General features: G+C 41.0%; 1 protein-coding gene across 1 annotated transcript; it reads right to left on the reverse strand.

Moving 5' to 3' along the window:
- Positions 1-2,290: 2,290 nt before the first annotated feature.
- ATP6V1G1 (ATPase H+ transporting V1 subunit G1) lies at positions 2,291-9,733 on the reverse strand. Its single transcript, XM_017654026.3, has 3 exons — positions 9,551-9,733; positions 5,565-5,665; positions 2,291-3,088 (listed from the first exon to the last, which is right to left on the reverse strand). Exons 1-3 carry the CDS (start codon positions 9,630-9,632, stop codon positions 2,915-2,917), a joined length of 357 nt encoding a protein of 118 aa, XP_017509515.1. The 5' UTR covers positions 9,633-9,733; the 3' UTR covers positions 2,291-2,914.
- Between the last annotated feature and the right edge of the window lie 9,014 nt (positions 9,734-18,747).

Genomic DNA, 18,747 nt, shown 5'->3' on the forward strand with positions numbered 1-18,747 from the left:
CTGAGTCACCACTTAGAGAACAGCTGCCCTGGAATCACCCAGCTTGTACTGAAATCGTTAATAAATCTTTGTTGTATTAAGCCACTGATATTTCAGAGTGTATCCTATCCTTACCAGTAATAGCTATAATTAGACTTGTAATCAAGGATAATCAGGATGAGAAAAGGACAAGCAAATTTTAGAAATTAGGAAACATTTGCTGAGCACCTGGAATGTTCAAGGAATCGTGTGTGTACTTTAAAAATTCTGTTGTTGCTAAAGAACATGATTCTCAATTGGGAGTGGTTTTGTCCCCAAGGAACATATAACAATGTCTGGAGACATTTTTCATTGTCACAACTGAAGGGGTACTACTGGTATCCAGCGGGAAGAGGCCAGGGACACTGCTGAATGTCGCTGTAGTATATCAAGTATGCAGAAAGAAACCCTACCATTGCAGCCTAGACCATCACTTCTGAGATAACCACTACCACCCCCAGTTTATCTTTTATATCCATTCTGCATACACAAATATAGGCAGATGCCTACCCTTCCTTATGCTCAGTGGGAACAAATCACACACAAATCACTGTTCTGCATATCTGTATCTTGAAGTTCACTTCACATCAGAACGAATACATCTTCCTTAGTGGTCAAGAAACCTAACATGCTAATTTCTTATGTCAGGTCACAATGGAAGCCCTTCCCCAAGAAGAGCTTTGAAAACACCTTAGTCCTAGTCCCACTCCTAGGGATTGATTCAACTAGCCTGAGAGGGACTTAAGAACCCATTCTCCCTGTGTACAATCAAGGTCGACAACTACAGAGCTAACGCCCTCCACCTGGGCCTCCAAACCCGCCAAGGATCTCACTCCACCCGAAACACAACACCTTCTCTAGTCTTTCTATTGCCTTCCCCATCTGCATTTAAACATGTTATCAACTCCCTCAGCCACTACTCCCCCTTCCCTTCAAAGCCAAAAATTTCTTTACTCACAGCATTCAATTCATTCTTCAAAGCAATTAGGTTTATCCTTTCTAAGTCACCAAGATCCATACTTTTCAGATCCTATCTTGTCCTCTCAACTGACCCTGGATCACACCCCTTTGCAAGTAATTCCTTGTTTCTGTGACTTCAGCAACATTCAGATTGGCTGGAAGTTAAAGAGTCAAGCAGTCACATAAGTACAACCCTATTAATCCAGGAGGCAAATATTGATGGCAACCAGGTTAATGACATTGGGTCTAAGCCAGTGAATGCAGATGCTGCTTCTCTGCAGTCCTCCAGCTTGGGAAATCTGTATTGGAGCTCCACTTTACAATACCTGGAGTAAATCCCTAACAGAAACAGGTATAGTTTGGGACACATCAAGACAGAGATGCTAATTAGATATCCAAGTCAAAATATCAAATAAGCAATGTGAGACCCTAGAGTTCAGAAAAGAGAGGGTGGAGATACAAATTTGGGTCCCCAATTACATGGTATTTAAAGCTATGAAATGTAGATGGTCTCAGCAAGGGAAAAAGTGTACAGAAGTCCAAGAAGAAATCCTTGGGAAAAGATGAGAAAGAACCAACAGATTTAAGAGATAGCACATTACTGCAGAATGGAAGCTAAGAAAGTGCTTCAAGAATAGTCAATCCTGTCACACAGTGCTGAAGGTCAAGTAGGAAGAGGACTGGACCTCTCCATCTGGCCATCATTGCTTTCCTTGCCACGCAGTTTCCATGGACTGTCCAGGCAAGCCTGACAGTAGCGCTTTAACAGTAAAAAATGGAAAAACTCATATAGAAAACTCTTATATAAAAAGAAACTGGAGATGGGATCAATCCATCCTGAGTCATAGGGATTTTAAAGGTCATTTAATTCTCTTGTACTGTTTCAGAACAAGCAAGGATCCTATAAAGTTCCCCTTCAACTGTTTATACGTCAGAATTTTGCAAGGAAAAACTTTCAGCTAATAATGGGTCACAGAGCATTTAACTCCTAGGTGCTACTGTGAAGTTCCTATGGATATTACACATAGCATTTGGCCCATGAGAAAGAAAATGAGCTTGGTAACTTACCCAAGGCTGCCCCGGTACTGGGTGTTCCAGAAAAAAGGCAAACTGCAGACTTACTAGTTGCCTGCTGTTTTTCCTAACAGTTGCTGGGTAAAATCACAAGTGATTTCCTTTCTGCTAAGACACACCATGAATTCTTTCTAAGTGTGTGATACATGTGCTAATTTCCGAACTGAAATTCTGCAGAACATCTGGGTTAAAGTGCACTTTGCATTATCAAAAAGGATGAACCAGAGGAGAAAAAAAATGTGTGACAAGAGTCTTTACTTTTAAATGATTATCAGTACACATACTAAGTAGTAACACGTAAAAAGTTCTTGAATTCTATTATCTAGTAATTCTGATTAAGAGAAACTAAAAGCAGCCTGAGCAATTACACTAATATTCATTGTTCTAACCCTTAGCCAAAAATTACTATTTTAAGGCTGGCTGCTGCTTCACACAGACTACAAATGACTATTTACTACTTTTTCATAGATAAAGCCCCTGACCTTCAAGAAAGTTTTAGGGAAAAAAACTTTCCCTTTCTTTCTTAAAAAAAAAAAGGTTTTCTTACTACATCTAAGAAAGAAAAAGTCAGTATTGATATATATGTTGCTTGAGCTAAAAGGCATAGGAAAACAGACAATGTATACCCATTAAATTTCTAAGAAATACAAGGTAAAAAGACGAAATCTTTGGATAGGCTCTAAGTTTGTACAAAGCAGCTAGATTTGCTATTCTCCAAAAAGTGAAGGTACCTACTATATAATATACAGAAATAACTTAATGCCTTTTCACAGAAATAGAACTCAAGCTTTGCTAAGGCTTCATATTCCATGAAGTCATCTAGAATGCCAGTCCATGGAACAGGTGCCTCTTTTTCCTTCCCCTATCCATTTATGCGGTAGTTCTCATGGATTTCTGGCCGGATGTCACAGACAAAGGCCAAGAGGTTATCCAGGACTTCATCCCTGTTCTGCCGGAAGTAGGTCTGAAGGATGGTCATCTTCTCCTGGGTCTCCTTCTCAACTTCAGTGCTACAACTGCCATGAGAGCCCAGAGCCTGGAGTTGGGGAGCAACAACACAGGAACATCAGGTCAATGCTCTGGTCAGCCAGGAACAACATTCAGTCAGCTACTTTCTTACTTTTGGAGAAACCCAGTCTCATCAATAAACATAAATAGCAACAGGCAATGTAACCTCATGATTAAAGAGAACACAGGAAGTTGGCATTTCCAGTGAATGGGAGCATACATTGATGTAATCACTTCAGTGACCACCTTAAGACATGTATCAAAAAGTAAACTGCACAGCATTTCCACTGCTAGGCAAATTATCCCAGAGAGCAATATATGGACATCTCCCTGGAGTCTAATGACAGCCTTAACCAAAGACTGGAATGAACACAGAGACCCAATAACTGAGAACTGGTTAAACAAATTATGGTGCATCTATACTACAGAACACTCTTCAGCCCTTAAGAAAAGCACAGTAGTTGTGTATAGCAAGGTGGAATGAGCTGTAAAATATGCAGTTTAAGGGGAAAAAAGCAAGATACAGAATAGTATCAGTTCAGTTAGCATGTTTCCCTGTGTAGTTTAAAAAGAGGGAGATAAACTGTGTTTAAAAGAAAGGCTCTTAAAAATGACGAACCCAAGAACATAAGGGGGACACAGTTCAGGAAGAATATACAGTTTCGCCATTCCTGGTTAATGTTTTAGCTCTTAAATTCAGCCGTAGATTCACCAGTATTATGAATACATGACATCTAATCTTTCAAATATGAATATTCTAGAACAATACACAAGAAATTTAATAGCGACTGTCTCTAAGGAGAACTGTAGGTTTGAGTGGCAGGAAAACTAACTTCTTGTTGTTGCCCCATTTTAACAAATTTTTTTTTTACTATATTCACAATTTAATGCGGTCTCCATTCACAATTTAACACTGATCAACAAGTTCTTTTACCTTCTACTGCCTTCCCACTATGGCTAACTTTTTGTTAACTGCTGTGCCTACTTCATTAGAACATGACCCATCAGGTTCTTGAAGACTTAACTTTTTTGTCTCATCTTTTGTATTACCTAACCTGCTTTTCCCTCATTACATATACATTAACAACTATAATCCTTCGTATTGTAGAACACATTAGTTTACAAACCATTCTCTCATGTTTCCTGTTTCTCCATAACCTACAGGGAAATTATCACTCTCCTTTCACAGATAAAGAAACCAAGGCTCAAAGAGGATAAAGTAAACAAGCAAAGATTCAAAGCCAAGTTTTCAGAGTTCAAACTTAGGGCTCTTCATACTAAACTGTAATTGTTCATATTATAGGAATATCCTGAGGCACTTCATATTAGTTAGCTCAGCTGCTAACTCATGTTTTTAAAAGTCTATAACCCCAATTTGGGGTTGGGGGGAGCCCCACTACCTCTGTTCTATGAATATAATCTCTGCTAAGCCTCAGTAAGTTGTCTCAAAACTAAAGAGATTATGATGGAACACTCCTAGAAAAATTCAGAGCTCATAGTCCAGTACTGACACTGGCTCTCTAAGCAACTGCAGCACAGATATAGAAATAAGATGATGTGGATGCCCTGACAAGAATATGTCTACACTGTTCTGTAAGCAGTCTGACAATCTCCAGCACTAATCTACCTCAGTTCAAGAGTTAGAGAAGCATTTTACATTTTAATAGCACTGTAATCACCCAGTACACAAAGATGAACGAAACTTTTGCTACTAATTACTAAGAGGGAGGCACGTGTCTTCAATCACTGGACTTGAACCTGGGAGGGTGTGTACCTGGAACTAATGGAGGCCACAATGTAGAACTTGAAAATGAAGCCCACAATCCCAAAGGCAGAGTTCAGAGATGGAAATAGACTCCTGAGTATTTAAGTTCTTGGATCAAGATAAAGTTAGCCCTTCACCTGGCTTTTTAATTATATAGGTTAATCACTTCCATTTTTTAAAACCAGTCTGCATTTTTTCTGTAACCTTTATTCCAGAGTCCTGATGGGTTTCTTTTCTCAGTGAAGCCTCCCCATCCTTTCTCCTTTCCAGAATTTTCCATTTTACATGTTATACATTGTAGTCTAGCCTATACTATTGCCAAATGCCTCTATACTGCACTGAAGTGGAGCTCCATTTGATTTATGACCATCACAGCCCTTTTCATGGCTGCAAGTTTGGGTGGCTTGTATTTTATTACTGAGTCTCCCTGGCCACCAGACTGTAAGCTAAGCTCCAGAAGGCAAGGACCATTTCTGTTTCTGTTCACAGCTGATCTCCCAGAATCTGCACAGAACCTGGCACATGTCAACTGTTCAAAAGATCTTTAAGTGACTGAGTAAGTGAAAACTAGGATTCAGTCTTAAAAACTCAGTCTGAACATCTAATAACAACATTTTTAAATATCTACCAGAATCAGAGTCAGAATCCAGCTATGTTGGATATTTTGAGCACCTGGAGGAAGAGAGGAAATGGAAACCCTCAAAAAACTAAAGCAATAATGAAAATAAACCAGGCCCACCGCAGCTTCCTTTGCCTTGAACTCCTTCTCCCTTTGCAGGCGGTACTGTTCAATTTCAGCCTGAGCCTCTTCTTTGGCCTGTTTCAGTCTCCGGTTCTTTCCTGTTTTCAAAGGAAAGAGTTACATCAGCAAGTGGTTAAAAGAGAAGTAAAAGGAAGCAGAGACTGAAATGATAAATTCTAACAGTACATGAAGAAAAAGTTTTAAGATACAATCCCAAGACACATATATGGAAAAGAAGGATATAAGGATTGAGTTAACAGTGGGCTCCTGCCTCCTACAGACTGCACTTAACTAGGAAGTTATTAGATAAAAAGGATCCCCTCCTATAACTACAGACCACAAAAATGAAAGAGAAAATTTTGGAATGTGTCAGAATATTCTCTAGTCTCAATTACTAAGAACCAACATAAAATGGGTGACATTAGCCATCTAGGGAACTCATCCTCTTCCCAAGAAGTAAACACCTAAGTATGCTGCTAATTACAGTTGGAACTCAGCTTAGAAGCTTAGCAAGGAGGCTAATATGCTCTCAAGGGCCATCAACCTAAAATGTTACTTATGAAACAGATGATGTAATATTGGAAACTAAAACCATCCTGTGTTACACAGAAGTAAGTAATGAAAGTAGTTCCAGGAAGGAATCCTGAACAGGGAGCACTGGACAGTAAAACTGCACAAGAATCTACGAAGTGATGAGACACAGATACCCTGGTTTCTAGAATAGTATTATGGCTGGAAAAATTCTCTAGGCTCTATCAGAGCTTGCAGAAAACAGACCATAACACCAACATATATGCTCTTTGCTTTGATTCTCTGCTCACCAAACCTCTCAGATAACCAAATGGAAAAAACAAAGCAACCTAGACAATCAACCCGAGCATTTATTTAATTCAAAGCAAAAGACATCCTGCATCTAAAAGTGACCTTTGTTACACATCACTGTATATCAATTGCCCAAATCCCACTCAACCCATGTGGATAAATAAAGATTAATTAAACCTTTCACCTTCTGATTAAGAACAGGAGTTTGAATACATAATGACCCCATGATACCAACACGCCACAAAGTTAGTCTGAAACAATTAACAGATCTCTAAGCATCCTGTTTATTTATGCACCTATGTATTTACTCGGGTATTATTTAAATCCTACTACTGTCCGCTGTAAACACCCACTATTCCAATCCACTCCACATGCCATCCTCCTCAGCAGCTATATTCAAAGCCATATTTCAAAGGCAAAGATCTTTTCCAAACCAACAAAATGTGACATTTATAGCCTATTATGCAAGCTTCACATAATTTTACAATACCATTCTCCTTATCACTCCCAATTCCCATAGCTCCTGATCAATTACTTAATGCCATTCTATGCCTGTCAGTCTACATCTTCCAAGTTCAATTTTGAGAGGCTTCTCCAAAAACCAAAAATAAATATTTGAATAGGAAATCATATTTCTTGAAAATCTTGCTTTTGCGGGCATTAAGTGTGGAAGCCAGTATTTTGTTTCACTCCCATGAAATAAACCAGATCACAAAATTTTTTTTAATTTTATAACTCAAAACAATGATTTCATGAAAAATTTGCGTTGGACCATCTTACCACATCATGTACCACTTCTTCCCAGTTCCTAATTGGGCGAGTCAACTATAATTGCAGATCAAGAAAGGCAATTCTTTCAAATTGTTGCTCTTCTCAATACTTGTTCCTAATTATTGCAAATTCTGAGATGTATATTAGCCATAAATTCACTGCTTTAAAACAAATTCATTCTGTAAATATGTAAGAGCTACTTGAGATATAAAAGATCCTGCATCGGGCTTGATGGGATAAAAAATGATATAAAACATGACCCCTACCTCCAGGACACTCAGAATTCTTACCACAGTCCAAGTATTTGCTCTTGCATTTCCCCCCCCACCAATGTTCTCATAAGCCACCCAAAAAATACAACATCTGTTACTCATGAGCCATCACAGGACAAACTGAGAAGTCATTCTGGAAATACTGTATCAAGGACATCATCAGAAATATTCCGTGAGGAATACAGAACTTTGCAGTCAAGAGAATAAAAGGCTTATTCCCATCTCAGCTCCCTCAAAGAAAGCTTTTCCTGTGAAATACAGAGTATTCTGCAACGCCTATTCAAGACAGTACTACAGCTATGCCTGAAACCTACTTGATGTGGAGTAGGAGTGTTAATGTCTATACTAGAAGAAACACCAAAGAATTACAGGCATACCCCAGAGATATTTTTGTTCTGGTTCCACTGCAGTAAAACAAGTATCACAATAAAGCAAATCAAATCGTTTGGTTTCCCAGTGCCCATGTTTATATTCTAGTCTATAAATGCGCAACAGCATTATATCTAAACAACAATGGGCATACCTTAACTTTAAAAACACTTTATTGCTAAAAATGCTAACCATCATGTGAGTTTTCACTGTGTCATAATCACTGATTACAGATCACGGTAACAAATACAATAATGAAAAAGTTTGAAATACTTCGCGCATTACCAATATACGCAAATGCCATTGGAAAAATAGTGCCAACAGACTTGATCCACACAGGGCTGCCACAACCTTGAGGTTGTAAAAAATGCAAACCACAATAAAATGAGGTAAGCCTGTACTAAGACTAATAGTATTTTACCCTTGCATGGGAAAGAAGGCCTCTAAGCCCCCTAACTATGCTGCTTCCCAGGATACGGTCAAATCATTTCTCTCTGAGCCTCATTTCCTCCATCTGTAAAATAGGATTGAAAATCTACTCACCAGATGGGAAACAAAAAGTTAAATTAGACACAGTCCCTGAGCCCCTGTTCTTCAGCAGCTCAGTCTAGTGACTGAGCCATATAATGAAACAGGTTATTTCACTGCAGTGACAGAAAATAGCACTTGGGAAGGACTCCTGGCCTAGACTGAAGGAAGAAGGACATCAGAGAAGGCTTCCTGGAAGAACAGTTGCCTGAATTTTGACTTAAAGGAAGACTAAGAATTAGACAACAAAGAGAGGAAACCAGAGAAAGGCTCGTCCAGTCAGAGCAAACAGCTGCACAGAGGCTTGCAGACGTAATCAACCCAAGGTGCCTTTGAGGAATCACAGTGGTTCAGTGTCTGGTGGAGCGTATCTAGGAGTGAGATTAAAGAATCTGGGCTTTAGCCTGTAGGCACTAAACATCTGTTGACTGTAAAGGCTGAGAAGTCATAGTTACACTTGACAGGGATGGTTCTGACAACAGTGAGGAGAATGAGGGGGCGGAGGGGTAGGAAGCCTTCTCCCACTCACCAGCCTTGACTAGATCCACCCCTAAATGCTTCAGCAACCTTACATTTTTCAACTCGAGCCCTCATCTTCGCAGCAACTCGTGTAAATATCTGCTTCCTTTTCTGGCACTTTGATACCGTGATGGAGACCACACGTGCAATGCGTTTGGCACCTATTAACCGCACTGTAAAAACATTTTAGGAATAACTAGGGCAATATGGGAGCCTCAGAGAGCTTGGTGCTCTGGATTAAGATGCTGGCTGCAGGGAAGGGGACAAGTGAACAGATTTTATATAAACCTTAGCGACTGACTAAACGTGGCGAACGAGCGAGGGAGTCGTGGCAAAAAGGATTCTGTGTTTTTCAGACTGGGCAACAGTGTAGATGATGGCTCTTCACTGAGACGGAGGAACCCAAAGGTGCAAGTGGGAAGGGGGAAACGAGTTCGGACAGCCCATTTTACCCACTTCCCAAGAAGCACACCCGCCGATAACTGTCTCCACGGCTACTCTCCGGCATCGCAGCTTCCAGTAGGCTCACAGGCCTTCCAGGGCCTCAGACCCAGGGAGCTCTGGGACGCAGAAGCTTCCGCGATCGTAACCACCCCTCCAACCCAGCAGTTTTTCGGGCCTCATCCACCTACCACCTCCCTGCGGCCTGGCCGCGATCCTCGGACTTGCGTCAAGCCCGGCCAGCCCCACCCCGAAACTCACGCTTGCGGGCCTCGGACACCTTCTCGGCGGCCCGCTTCTCCGCCTGCAACAGCTGCTGGATACCCTGCGACTGGCTGGCCATGGTGGCGGAGGAACGGAGGCCGAGGCGCGCGGCCTAAATAGGTTGGTTCGCCCCCTCCGGTCAGCTGACCCAGCCGCTCGATATCTACGCCTGCGCTGTGCGCCGCGCCCGGCCCGCCGTCTCACGACCTCCGCAGCGTCGCGTCAGCTGACTTCCCTTGGCGTCTAGAGACCTCGGCGGGAAGGGGAGGGGCGGAAGAAGGAACAGTGGGACGCCTCGAATGCGCGTGCGCAGGGGCTGTCCAGTGTTTTCCCTACGCCCGAGCTGCTTTCAACACCTGGCGCTTCCCAGGTTCTATGCCTGTCGCTGTCCTGCTGGTTCTCTGTTGCCATAAACACTCACTTTGCCATAAACTGACATTACAGTCCAGAAAGAAGGGGCCAAACCAGATCACCTTCTTTTATTCTGCATACTGCTTTACTTTCTCCCTTTCTGGAACATTCCTTGGCACTCAAACTACATTAGGGGGCAGGTTAACGAAAATTCTTGCCAACCTCTGCGGATGGAATCTGGATTGCAGATAGGGATACTTACGGCTGCATCTGCCACTCACTGCGGTGATTGGGGGGAGGATGGTTTCCCTTTCCAAACCCGAGTTAAGAAAGGTTTGGACTATTTTCTGTAAATATTTGATGAATGCCTGCTTTGATCCTAGACCACTGTCAGCACTGACGATATTGGAGAGAGCAAAACAAACAAGACCTCTGGTGGAGTGCACAGTTTATGGACAAAAAAATAGATTAAAATAAATAGAAAATTAGAAACTGATAAAGTAATCAACAGAAAAATGCAGGGTGCTTTAAAAACAAAGAAGGGGAGTATGGAGGTGTCTGTGAAGGCACTCTGGATGAAGTGGCATTTAGAATGAGACCTGGGGAATGAGAAGTTAGTAAAGGAGAATGTGGGGGTGATTAGGGACAAAGACCCATCATGTGTGCATTGGGAGAAGTGAAGTAGCACACAGACATTCCCCACCGCCAATGGGTAGATGGGAAGCCAATGGTTGAGTTTGCAATATGACAGGCACTGTCATGAACACTTAGTCCTGACAGCAACTCCAAAGTACTGGTATTAACCTCATTTTGTAATGAACAAATTGAAACTCAGACAAGTAGTTTGCCCAAAGTCACACCACTATGAAATGTCAGATGGGGTATTTCAATCCAGCCAGGGTGCACAGTGAAACCCCTGATCCACTGTGCTCTTCTGCAAGAATCTTGTGGGCTGTGGGAAAGACCAGATGATCTAGAATAGCCAAACACTGAGCATATAAAATGCCAGAACTTGTTTATAGAAGTATTTCAAAGAGGAGCAGCATTCATGGCACAGGTCATTTTCATTTGATTAGGTCAGGGGTAGGGTTGGAAAGAAGGCTAAATTTCATAACACCTATCCTTCCCTGATATAAGGAGTTCTTGACTGGTCTCTGGAAGTCCAGTCAGTGATTCCTTGGGAAGATTTGTCATTTTTGATGTTCTAAGAAAACATAATTCAATTAATAGAGGACAATACACACTTCTAAGGGCAACATGAGGATTAAAAGAAATGATGGTAGCCAAAAAGTGAAAACGACCCAAATGCCTATCAACTGATGTGGCATATACCATAGAATAGTACTTGGTTATAAAAAGGAATGAAGTACTGATACATGTTGCAATATGGAAGGACCTTGGTAACATTAGGATAAATGAAAGAATCCCGGCACGAAAGACCACATGTTGTATGGTTCCATTTATATGAAATGTTTGGAACAGGCAAATCTATGGAGGCAGAAAGTAGTTTAGTGGCTAACTGGGGGCGGGAGAGGGGGAATGAGGAGTGACTGCTAACTGGTAGGGTGTTTCTTTTTAGAATGGTGGAAATGTTCTGAAATTAGTGGTGATGGTTGCACACCGTTGTGAATATACTTAGAACTCCAAATTTTATACTTTAAAAGGATGAATGGTACAGTTTGTGAATTATGTCACAGTAAAGCTTTATGGAAAGAGAGAGAAATGATGGATGTGAAGCCCTGGCACAGTTTCTAGTCTGCAGAAATGCCGGGAAATGGAAGCTATTGTTCTTATCTGGTTAGGGGGTAATTATTTGATTTATAAATCTGGTCTTCCACTTAACAAAAACCTTCACATAAGGGTTCCTCTAACAGCCAGCTTCATCAAAGCATCTAAATATCTACAAATTTGAGTGGTTTCTTGTTGTTGTTGTTGAAGCATTTCAAAAGTTTATTGTGTAAAAGCAGAAATACTAGACAATCCTCTGAAATTTTGAGACTGGTTTGTATTTCCTGATTATTTGAGTAGGTGTTCGTTGTTAGAACTTGGGTACCCTGGGGGGTTTTCCCAAAATAATTAGGAAATGAAGGTGAACCAATTGCCCTCCAAGGGTACAGAGTGGCTTCCAGGCCTGGTACCCCTGATGAAGGTATGTATCAGCATATCTTTAAAATAAAGGGCCCATTCTGAAGTGTGGCTCAGGAACCAAAATGCAGGGGCAAATGGAAATCTTTCCAGGTCCCAGGTCAGCAGTGACTAAGAGAAGTGGGGTCTCTCATTGCCTTGGCTAAGGAAACCAGACAGCTGCTGGGTTCAAATCCCAGACTATCATTTCCTTGCTGGGTGACCTGAGACTTCTGTGGGGCTCAGGTTCCTCCTATGTTAAAAAGGAGTTAATAATAGTATAATAGAGTTATTGTCAGGACTAAATTAGTTAATACATGTAACTAGCTTAGAATGCACTCACTACTCATGATAACATAGGTATCTGGATCCCTGTGATGGTGGCTTCTCAATAAAAAATATTCAGTGGGACTTTTGCTTTTATCCATCAAACTAGTGTACTTGGTTAATGGAAGTTCACCTCAAAATGCTTGCTCAAGAGAGAATGCTTTGCAGGGGCACTGCATATGGTTGAACAGGTTGTTCACAGGTTGTGCACGGAAGTAAGCATATGCTAAAATCCAGCCCACATTCCACCCACTCTACCCACAGGGAGCACCTTTTTCTAATTCATTCAAAGTTTCCATGGGGCCAAGTAATAGTCCTGTGACAAAATCCAGTGTGAAGACCTGACTTCCTCCATGGGAAACTCATGAAGGAACTAAATGCCCCAGCCCTACTCCCAACCCCACTTGGGACCTCATGGGCAAGAGCTTCCTGGCCTCTGCATATACATTTTCCACATTGGAATGCTGATGGTTCATAGTTAACCGTTACTCTCTCTTGATTTATACTGAAAATAATTACAGTTGACCCTTAAACAACATGGGTTTCAACTGCACAGATTTTTATATAGTTTTATTTTATAGGCAGATTTTTAAAAATAAGTACATTGGAAAAGTTTTGGAGATTTGTGACAGTTTGAAATCATTTTTTTCCTCTTTATTGTAGAGTGCAGTATGTAATATCTATACAAAATACTTGTTAAAAGTAAGGCTTTTGGCCAACAGTAGGCTATTAGTAAAGTTTGGGAGTTAAAAATTATACACAGATTCTCAGCTGTGCAAGGGATCAGTGGCCCTAACCCCTGCATTGTTCAGGGGTCAACTGTATAAAGAGACTAAGATCATATTCTCAAATCTTCCTAATGGTAGAGAGATAATATCTATCCTCCAATGAACTATAATAGTGATGGGGTTCGGGACAAGCCACCCCAAGATATGGCACCTTGGTATGTTGAATAATTTAAGCCGAAAGAATTGGAGAAATGGCAGGTGCAGGAAGTGATAGGGAAAGATTTACGAGGACAGCAATCTAGCCCAGGTGGCTCCCCTCCCTCCGCCTCGCCCCCTCCTCAACACAAACAAAAATAAAACAGCCGCTTGGTTTCCTGCTCTGCCAAGCGCCGGTTCCCAAGGTTCACTTCCGAAACTCCCTTCCCCTTGCCTGCTCGCTTGCTGTGCACGTAGGAATGTTACAGGTAAGGAAGCAGAAACATATATATTGCTCCCTTTGCCTTTGTTCAGGGCTCAGACTTTTTGGGAGACTACTGCCCTCTGAGCCCACCAGTGTGAAATAAAGCCTCAACACTCCAAGACCTCCGAGTGCTCCTTGATTTTTCTGTCAGTGATCCAGTCCAGGTTTTTTTTTCAGTATTTTCCGTAACAGAAGGACTCCGACTTTTCCTTGAAGCAGGTCAAAGGACCCTTACATGAGAAGAGCCCTCGTATCAGAGAAAAGAAACATTCTTATCTCCAAGACCCCAAAGGACTCTGAGAAGAATAGGAACAGGTCTTGCTAGATTTCCTCCAGTTTACAACACAGCCCGTAGCCCTTTTGTCCTATCACATTTTACCACGACTTTCCACTCTTCATTAAACCTAAGCCCCAAACACTCAGGTTTAACCACTTCTTAGGGTCTTCACTTCTTTATAAAGGCTCGCATGTCATACGGAACTCACCTTAAATAAATTTGGATGCTTTTCTCTTATTAATCTGTCTTTTGTTACAGAGATTCAGCCAAGAACCTAAATTGGGAAAAGAAAAGTTATTTTTCTTCCCCTACAATAGCATTTGCTTGCTATTTTAATCTCTTCACAGACACAGTTCCAGGATCTTCCTGGGTAACATTTATTCCTCTGCTTTCCCAGGAGCTAAGAAGCGTGTCTGGGAAGCAGATCAAGAAACAAAATGTTACAGATTATTCCTAGAAATTAACTATAAATAAGTCATGAGCAAAGAGATCCTGTAACAACACTTTTCATTAACTCACTCATTATAAAGTTTTCATCCAGCACCTGTGGTATGAGCCAGCCTTCAGCAACCTGTTGTATATGAGCAAAACAGATACATTCTTTGTCCTCCTGGGGCTTGGAGTTAATGGGGGAGACAGCCCAACAGAAATACCCACCAAGGAGTATATAATATTCAACTGAGTTAAATGCGCTACAATTGGGCTCTCCAATATGGGAGTCACTAGCCACATGTGGCTGTCAAGAAATTGAAATGTGGTTAGTCCTAATTGAAATGTGCTCTAAGTATAAAGCACAAAGCAGATTTCAAAGATTTCATACTAAAAAAAAAGTAAAATACTAATTTTTTATTGATTACAAGTAGACTTGCTAATATTTTAGAAATACTAGGCTAAATAAAATGTCCAATTAAAAATAACTTCAACATCTCATACGCATTAGAATGGCTACTTTAAAAAAAAACAGAGCAAACAAGTGTGGGCGAGGATGAATGGAAACTGCAACCTTCTGCATTGCGAGTGGGAATATAAAATGCAACTGAGGGTGAAACAGTCTGGCAATTTCTCAAAACATTAAAAGTAGAATGATCATATGATCCAGCAATTCTTTTCTGTATATATATCCCAAAAGAATTGTCATCAGGGTCTTGAAGAATATTTGTACACCTCTGTTCATAGCACAGTAGCCAAAAGGAGGTAGCAACTCACGTGTTCATGAATGGTTAAACCGTGCAATGCAATAGTGTTTAGCCTTACAAAGGAATGAAATGCTGACAACATGGATGAAACTAGAGGACGTTATTAGTGAAATAAGTCAGTACAGAGACAAATACTATAGGATTCCACTTACATAAGGTACGTAGTCAAATTCTTAGAGACAAATTAGAATGGTGGTTGCCAGGGGCTGGCGGGGACAAGGGAATAGGGAGTTATTTAAAGAGTAGAGAGTTCTGGTTTTGCAAAATGAAAAAGGTCAGTAACAGAGAAAAAACTTGGTATCTCTGCCTCCATACTGTATCTGTCTCCTTTGCTGCTTTAACCTTTGAGCCAAAGGAAAACAAAGGACAAGGGCCTTTGCTTAACCTTGCAGCCATGCACATAGGCTTGTTAGTCATCAGAAGGAACTTTCCTTACGGTTTGAGATTTCTGCAAATAGCAACTTACCGAAGTTTGCCTCCCGCTAAGGAGATTGGAAAATATGTATGAAAATAATGATTGCCCCGTAAAAGATTTATAGGAACATAATCAAGGACGCTGAGTTTCTCAGCTCTCTTCCGACCCTTGCTGACGCCCAGATGTCTGCAGCCTTCAATCACCTTCTAGCCAGCTCCCTCTGCTGCTCCGTTTCCCTAGAATAAAAGAAGCTTGAAACCAACCCTGAGCTAAGGTGGTTCTTTAGGATATTAGCCTGCCAACTTCTGGGCCGGTTAGCTTTCCAAATACAGTCCCTTTTCTTGTCCCAACACCTTGTCTGCCAACTTATAGGCACGTCGTGCAGGAAGTGGTAAAGCTTGGACTCGGTGGGGATTGATTGCACAACAATTGGTTCAACTGAACAGTACACTTAAAAATGGTTTGGTTGGTGAAGGAACAAAACAGCAGCAGACTCAGAGACTCCAAGAAGGGACTAGTGGTTACCAAATGGGAGGGGTGTGGAAGGGCAGGTGGGTAGGGAGGGAGAAGGGGAGTGAGGGGTATTGTGTTTAGTACACATGGTGTGGGGGATCACGGGGAGAACAGTGTATCACAGAGAAGGGACATAGTGGATCTCTGGCAACTTGCTGCACTGATGGACAGTGACTGCGTTGGGGTGTGGGTGGGGACTTGATAATATGGGTAGAGGTAGTAACCACATTGTTTTTCATGTGAAACCTTCATAAAAGTGTATATCAATCATACCTTAATAAAAAAATCTTTTTTAATGGTTAGGTTGGTAAATTTTGTTATATATATTTTACCACACTTAAAATTTTTTAAACTTTCTAAAACAAAAAAACTTAATTTTACCTTTTCTGTTCACCTTAAGTATACCAATAGGAAAATTTACCGTTACACATTCCCTAGGTGGTTTGCATTATATTTCTACTGGTGCTACTCTAAAGGAGAAGAATTTTGATTTCCAGTGATTTTCTTCTTTTGGCAAGAAAGAATGGATAGTTATTAAAGTAAACCCAGAACACTTGTTTGCTCAAATTTTAATACTGCTTTACATGCTGTGTTTGTAAAACAATTCCTATTGTAATGTTTATAATAAAAAATGTCAACAGACTACAGATTTATTTCATATTCACTTGTCAAGCACAGTTGATAATCTTGAGGGCAAATACAGTTATAGAAAGTCTTATTGTATGTGTAACATGGAAGATAACATTTCTTTTACTTCTTCATATTCTAGGAGACATACAAATGCAGATAAGTAGCTTCAAACTGTTTGATAAAATTCTGGTGGTCCAGGGATCTTGGAAGATTTTTAACAAAAAAAAAAACTGATTTAGATTGAAAAGGAGGAGGTAATTGGCCATCCTTGAAATGCCATACTGGAGTGAGATTGAGGTGAGGAGGATTGGAGAAACTGTGAGGCAGAAAAAACAATGTGGCCAAGAGCTGTGAGGCAAAAGAGAGCATGGAATGTTCCAGAAAGAACAATGAAGCTTGAGTGCACAGATGGAGCAGAGGGTTCTGAGATAAGGCCAGAGGGGCAGCCATGGGGGGAGGGGGGGCAGATCAGGTGGGGCCTCGGGTGGGGGGGGGGGCTTTCAGGAATAAAGGAATTTGATTTTTATCTTAAAAGCAGTGGGAAGCCAGCAGAGGAGTGATAGGGATAGCTTGTTTCTTGAAAAGATGGCTCTTGTGCATCCATATGTATGTGTATTTTTTAAATAAATGAAGCTTAATTTGTAATTTAATGGAGTTTAAGTTTTATAGTTTTCTCATTGACAGTGTTAAGCATTGTCTGACTCCTGTGATCCTGGAATGCAGCAACAGTTCCGAAATCCCCCTAAACTTTGTTTTCCAGAAGTTTCCATTCTTTTGTATTCCTAGAAATTACTTACCTAAAAGAACCATTCCTGCTGTATAATTCAGATAAGACTCCCTGACCCCTTGCTGTCATGAGTCCCACGAATTTGAAGGTGACTCCCTTGTTTATCTATGACAAGACCAAACACAGACGACCCTCCAACTTCCCATTTTTTGTCTCATGAGTGATTAAGATTAGAATTGTTTGTCTTTCTGAAACTATTGGGACATAAAGATAAACATTTCCTGTTCAGCTGGCTGAGATTTCCTCCAATAGCAAAACAATTCTAACTCTGCATCACCCCACCTGTAACTTGTCTTCTCTTCCCTTAAAGTCTAAAGTAAAGCCATCCTGCCAAGACACGTTTATCTTCACATCTGAATGGCTTTCTGTATTGCAATAACCTGAATTAAATCATCTCCTTCATTTCCGTATGCATTTTGTCTTTAACAAGATCTTTCAGATAAATACATTCATGAACCAGAAATTCTTGGTTTGGAAACTATGATCTTGGCACTTTCTTGCAATGCAGCAAAGATGGATTCAATCCAGATGAACACACCGTTCATTGAGCATCTTCCATGCGTAAAGCATTTTGTGAGGCATGAGAGTGTGGGAGCATTATACTGTTATCTCTTAAGCAAATTACCATCATCACAACTTTTATTGTGCAACCTTTTGAAAATAGGTTCATACCTATTGATACCCCCAAATAGCCACTACTATTATCTTAGCCTCTGTTACCTCTTCTACAAAAGGAGAATAATAGTGCCTACCCTACAGGGATGTTGGGAGAGGTCGATGAGATGATGCATGAAATGTTAGCCTGTTATTATTAAAGACTATGTTGGAAAAATAGTTCGATCTTTTAGGAGTGAGAAGTTACTGTCTATAAGAAGAATCTAGGTCACACTCAGTGTCTGCCACTCTGAGCCAAGTGGCCAGATGCTTTTGCTCATGTGACCCTGCAACCCAGGTGTAACAGAAGCCATCATTACCCCACCTGGGTCCCTGTGACCTCCTAGTGGGCCCCCAGCCCTATTCCAGCTGCCAGTATCTATCCGCAGCTCTCAGTTTGAAGGCTTTTTTTCACCAGAATGGAGGAAGATGGCACTTCCCAGATGCAGAGCCAACTGAATGTGACCAGAATTAACATCCCTAGGGAGCAGCTCTCAACCAGTGACACTAGGGAGTTGGTGTATAAATACCTCTATTCCCTCAGCCTTTGGGTGGAATAATTCTCAGGCATATATTCTGTGCTGGGTTTTCCCTGGGGAACTAACTCTAGTCTCCGACTGTGGTAGCTAGCTTAATAATGCATAGCTCCCCTCTTGGGTCACTTCTATCCTCCCCTACCAGTCTGTCTGTACCTTCCAAATAAAAACTTGTGCTTAAATCTTTGTTTCAGGG

This window comes from Manis javanica, chromosome 2 (genome assembly GCF_040802235.1).
Source record: "Manis javanica isolate MJ-LG chromosome 2, MJ_LKY, whole genome shotgun sequence".
In the NCBI taxonomy this organism is placed as follows: domain Eukaryota; kingdom Metazoa; phylum Chordata; class Mammalia; order Pholidota; family Manidae; genus Manis; species Manis javanica.

Excerpts from the sequence above, each read along its gene's own strand:
- ATP6V1G1 (XM_017654026.3), bottom strand. The coding sequence starts at position 9,632 with ATGGCCAGCCAGTCGCAGGGTATCCAGCAGCTGTTGCAGGCGGAGAAG. Across the intron at positions 5,666-9,550 it reads GGTGTCCGAGGCCCGCAAGC|GAAAGAACCGGAGACTGAAA; the intron begins GTGAGTTTCGGG and ends CTTTGAAAACAG. Across the intron at positions 3,089-5,564 it reads TCAAGGCAAAGGAAGCTGCG|GCTCTGGGCTCTCATGGCAG; the intron begins GTGGGCCTGGTT and ends CCCCAACTCCAG.